The sequence below is a fragment of the Budorcas taxicolor genome, chromosome 2, assembly GCF_023091745.1.
Source record: "Budorcas taxicolor isolate Tak-1 chromosome 2, Takin1.1, whole genome shotgun sequence".
In the NCBI taxonomy this organism is placed as follows: domain Eukaryota; kingdom Metazoa; phylum Chordata; class Mammalia; order Artiodactyla; family Bovidae; genus Budorcas; species Budorcas taxicolor.
Genome location: NC_068911.1, coordinates 173,584,651 through 173,589,397, shown reverse-complemented (window position 1 = coordinate 173,589,397; position 4,747 = coordinate 173,584,651). Strand labels below are relative to the sequence as shown.

The following is a 4,747-nucleotide window of genomic DNA, read 5'->3' as shown; positions in this document are numbered from 1 at the left end:
TGGTAATATTCATGTTTCCAGGCTATTCTCTCAAATCATCCCACCCTTGCCTTCTCCCACAGAGTCCAAAAGTCTGTTCTTTACATCTGTGTCTCTTTTGCTGTCTCGCACATAGCGTCATCGTTCCCATCTTTCTAAACAAACACATGAAAAGATGCTCAACATCACTCAGTATCAGAGAAACGCAAATCAAAGCGTTCAGCTTTAAAAAAAACCGGTATTGCAAAAAGCCCAGGTCGGCCCCAGGACCGCCAGGGTCTCCTGCAATTGCCATCTATTCCCACGAGGGGGCAGCCGACTCTACGAGGCTTCAGGCGCGCCTCTCTTCCTCTCCATCTCGCTGGCCTGGGAAAAGAGCCCGCCTCCTGGCCCATAAGGCCCTGGGTCGGAAATCTTGCCCTCTCTTCCTGTTTCCCGTCATGGCGGTGAGTAGCTGATTCCCGGGTTGGGTGTCCTTCATCCACCTCCATCCACGGCCGGCCGAGCCGCTGGGGTTTACCTCGCCCGCCGCCCGAGGAGAACGGAGCCCACAATGCCGGCCGTGCCGAATCCGGCAGAACCGTGCGCTCTGAGGGCGCAGAGCTGGACCTTGTCGCCTGTCTCCCCCCCACCCCCCAGGAGTAGGCTCCGGGCAGCCGCCGGAGGCCCAGGAGCACGGCCCGCAGGCTGCAGCGAGTGGCCAGCGGACCGATCGGAGTGGGGGGTCTGGGATGCGCAGTCCGGGACCTGTGGCTGCTGGCCTCGACCCGGTGCTGGGGGAAGCCTCCGCCGGGTTCTCCCCTCGGGGCCGACCCCAGACTTTGGTCGCAACCTCTATCTAGACGGGTCCGAGTGGGCTGGGGGGCGCTGCACAGCCACGGGCTGGCTGTTTTGTTTTTTTTTCTCCCTCCGCTCATCGGAAAAAGGGGGTGCCTTCCGTCACCCAACACTTGTCAAGCGTCTGTAAGTTTACCACCCGGTACCTATCCTGTTTCTCGCGTTCCGAATGTGGGGGAAGGAGAAACAAGACCCCCACCCCCCACACACACACACACCCCCGAGAGGCCTTCCTCGGTGGCTCCCAGAAGAAAGGGTGACGATCGCTGTTAACCCTGTTAGGACTGCTTTGGGGATGAGCGGAAAGGCGCTCTGTGTTTAGGCTGGCCGCCTGGGCGGCGTTGAGGCGTGTTGACCGTCGCCGCTTCTCTTTGCAGCAGGATCAAGGTGAGAAGGAGAACCCCATGCGGGAACTGCGCATCCGCAAGCTCTGCCTCAACATCTGCGTCGGGGAGAGCGGAGACAGGCTGACCCGGGCAGCCAAGGTGCTGGAGCAGCTCACCGGCCAGACCCCGGTGTTCTCCAAAGGTGAGGGAGTGGTGGCCGGCAGCGGGAGGGCTGGCGGCTGGGGGATGCGCTTGAAAAGCGTCAGGCCCGTTTTGTACCCAGTTGGAAGGTGACAGGTGGCATCTAAAAGCTTTGCTTTCCTGAGCTTTGTGTGAATCGAGATTGAGCTCAGACTAGCCCAGGTAGAGATTTTTTCCAAGTAAGGAGGATGTGTAGTGAGGTGGAAATGTTGGGAATGCAGAAAATGGCATTTGATTCGATTAGCAGTGAGGATAATCTAGGCGACGGTAAGAACAAGGCTGCGTACCTAGACTAACCTGCTTCATGCTTCAGATTCCAGCTGCATCGCTTGCAAGTCTGATTTCTTCCTCTGGGCCTCAGCTTCCTTACCTGCATACAGGGGATGATAATAGTTTATATATAAGACTGGAGGATGTGCAGGGTTATCTGAAATGCCTGCTGCCCAGCGAGCAGAATGCAGGCATTGCATTTTTTATTTTTAGAGATTTGTTGCCTTAGGATAATGGAATATGGGTGTTTGCAGCCTGCCTCTTTATTACCAACTGGTCTGTACAAGGTAGCCTCTCACAGCTTCTGTAAAATGGGGATAAGGGTACGGTAGAGTTTTAGCAAACACTGGTTGCTATAGAATGCTAAATTTTTTTGGAAAGAGGAGAGTGCAGTGGAACAGTGACAACAGCTGACTCCTTGTTATCCCCACCTGCAGCTAGATACACTGTCAGATCCTTCGGCATCAGGAGGAATGAAAAGATTGCCGTCCACTGCACCGTCCGTGGGGCCAAGGCAGAAGAAATCCTGGAGAAAGGTCTAAAGGTGAGGCCTGTCTCTAAATGGGGTAATGGTAGAGAGTACCAACCTAGCACATAGTCAATCTTCCGAAGTAGGGGGAACTTCTAACGGGTTTTTCCCTGTATTGGGGAAATGAGATGTTGTTCCTGTCCAAGTCACATTGCACTACGTTTGGAGGTCCTGAGTGTCGCAGGATGAGCTGGATATCGGGGTGTTGAGTTGACAGGGAGTGATTTCTGCATTCTTTTCCCCAGGTGCGAGAGTACGAGTTAAGAAAAAATAACTTCTCAGATACTGGAAACTTTGGCTTTGGGATCCAAGAACACATCGATCTGGGGATCAAGTACGACCCGAGCATCGGAATCTACGGCCTGGACTTCTATGTGGTATGAGCACCGAGTCTTTCCCACTCCTGCTCTGTAAGAGTGGGCGCTGCTCCACTTTTTCGTCTGTGCTATCTTGGCGGTCACATGTTGGATTGGGGCTTTGAGTGTTGTCTGTCTCCGCTCCCTGGGGAAGGTGCACCTCATTGGTGGCAGGCAAGGGGGTGTGGCCCTGACTATGAACTATAGCTGGACAAAGATTCTTCCTGTCGTGGTGCTTAGGGTCTAGGATCTAGTGAGCAGTGATGTGGCTCAAAGGTGGATGAAGGAAGCAGTTCCAGCCACTGAATTAACATTTTGAGAGATGATATTGAGGTTGCGTTTGGTGTTGGGGTTGGCTGCTCTTTTCCCTGCTTCTGCCCTTAGACCTCGGGAACGGGGTGGCTTCCATCTGGGGGCATAAAAGCAGGTTTGATGATGGAGCTGTTTGCTCGGGATGGGAATTTTAATGTAGACATGACCATTAGTGTCACTTTAATGTTTTGGCCCCCCAGAATCACAGTAAATAGCAAAACCCTGAAGTCCTGACTAGTGTAAACCTGAAGGACGGCAGTATTCTGCCTATCAGGTTTGAATGTCCAGACAGACTGTGAGTTTGGTGCTCACAGGTACCACAAACCTTTAACTAGAAGCACTTTTGAGCTGAAGCAGAGGAGAGAAATATAATTATTTCTTTGTGCTTCTTGAAATTTTAAGATTTGTGCAATGTGCATGCTGAAGTGAGATTTTTTTTATCTGCTATTTTTTAAAATAATAGCCCTCTGGGACACAGGAGCAGTGGTGACTCCTTAGCCACCACTGGGAGTTAGGTGTGGGGAGAGGGGAGGTGCTGGAAGGCTAGCCTCCAGAGCAAACCTGTCTTGAGGCGGTGTGTCGTCCAGGATGCTGGTTCCATCAGACCCTGGGGTCATGGGTCTCTTGCACCAGAATTACGAGGTGACTCGAAGATAAATTGCTCCAGTGTGTGAGTCTTGTCCGTCTGCTCTTGACTCTGAGCTGGCTAGGTGACTGTTGGTTATTCCTGGGACAGGTGCTGGGTAGGCCAGGTTTCAGCATCGCAGACAAGAAGCGCAGGACAGGCTGCATTGGGGCCAAACACAGAATCAGCAAAGAGGAGGCCATGCGCTGGTTCCAGCAGAAGGTAAAGCTTGACCTGTCTCAGGTGGAGTGGCGGAAGGTGGTGTTGGTGAATGAAGTTGGGATACGGGGATGCAAAGCCTGGTGGGTAGCTCTTTTAAAGGTAGAACATTTGGGCAGCTTGGCAAATGGGCTTCCAGGGTTTGTGGTTTAAGAGAACCCAGAACCAGGCTTCTCCCCAGCCCCGTGAATGCAGATAACTGGAAGGGGAGGAATATGACTTTTAATAGGAACCCCTTTTTCTCGGGGTCCAGTGCAGTTGAGCATAGTGGAGCGATTGTTAAAACTGGCCAGCTTCCTGTTTAGGGATATGGGATTCCAAGCCAAAATTCATGTATCTGCTTTGAATTCTCAAACGTTAGCCATTGCTGCAGTCATTACTGTTACCTCCTGTTCTGAAAAAATAAATCTCTTCTCTTTCAGTATGATGGGATCATCCTTCCTGGCAAATAAATTCCCGTTTCTATCCAAAAGGCCAATAAAACATTTTCAATGAAATGTACAATTACTGTTGTGTGTTCTGTGCAAGGAGCCTGGCCATATTCAAGTCCCTGGACCTCCAGCCACTTAAAGCTTCGATGGGAATAGCTGGTAACCACCCTGTCTTCCCCTTGGACGCCAGTGCTTCCTGGCAGACCCCAGGCTGAGAGCTTCGCAGCACTGCCCGTGCTCACCGCCCCTGTTGGCAGGCTGTGGTGCCGTGGCCCGGTGGAAACGGGTTGTACGGGGGGTGGCGTGGTTGGGGCTGGGTTTGAATTTAGAGCCTTGGTTAAAGTGGGGTGCAGGGCTCCCCTCTGCTCAGTGATTCTGCCATCCACTGGAGGTTTTACCAGTACTGATGTCTGAAAGGATCGGAGTCTTTGATGTGGTGCTTTCGGGTGAAACACTGGACTCAGTTTTTCCTTTAAAATGAGAATCTAGGGTTGCTGAGAATGTAAGTAGAGAAGGGGGTGGTGGTCTTTGAGACCTATTGGCTGGATTTGATTCCCTGCCCTGGATCTTATTAGCTCTCTTATGCCTTAGATCTGCGTTAGCGTCCCCACGTGTATTGTGGGGGCAGTGGTAGTTAACCTCCTTCAGGGTTAAGCGGTTTA

The 4,747-nt window shown here is 52.1% G+C and overlaps 1 protein-coding gene across 1 annotated transcript; it reads left to right on the top strand.

Moving 5' to 3' along the window:
* Window positions 1–394: 394 nt before the first annotated feature.
* RPL11 (ribosomal protein L11) lies at window positions 395–4,151 on the top strand. The gene is made up of 6 exons (XM_052663539.1): window positions 395–425; window positions 1,194–1,344; window positions 2,051–2,157; window positions 2,388–2,519; window positions 3,547–3,657; window positions 4,077–4,151. Exons 1-6 carry the CDS (start codon window positions 420–422, stop codon window positions 4,104–4,106), a joined length of 537 nt encoding a protein of 178 aa, XP_052519499.1. The 5' UTR covers window positions 395–419; the 3' UTR covers window positions 4,107–4,151.
* The last annotated feature ends 596 nt before the right edge of the window (window positions 4,152–4,747 follow it).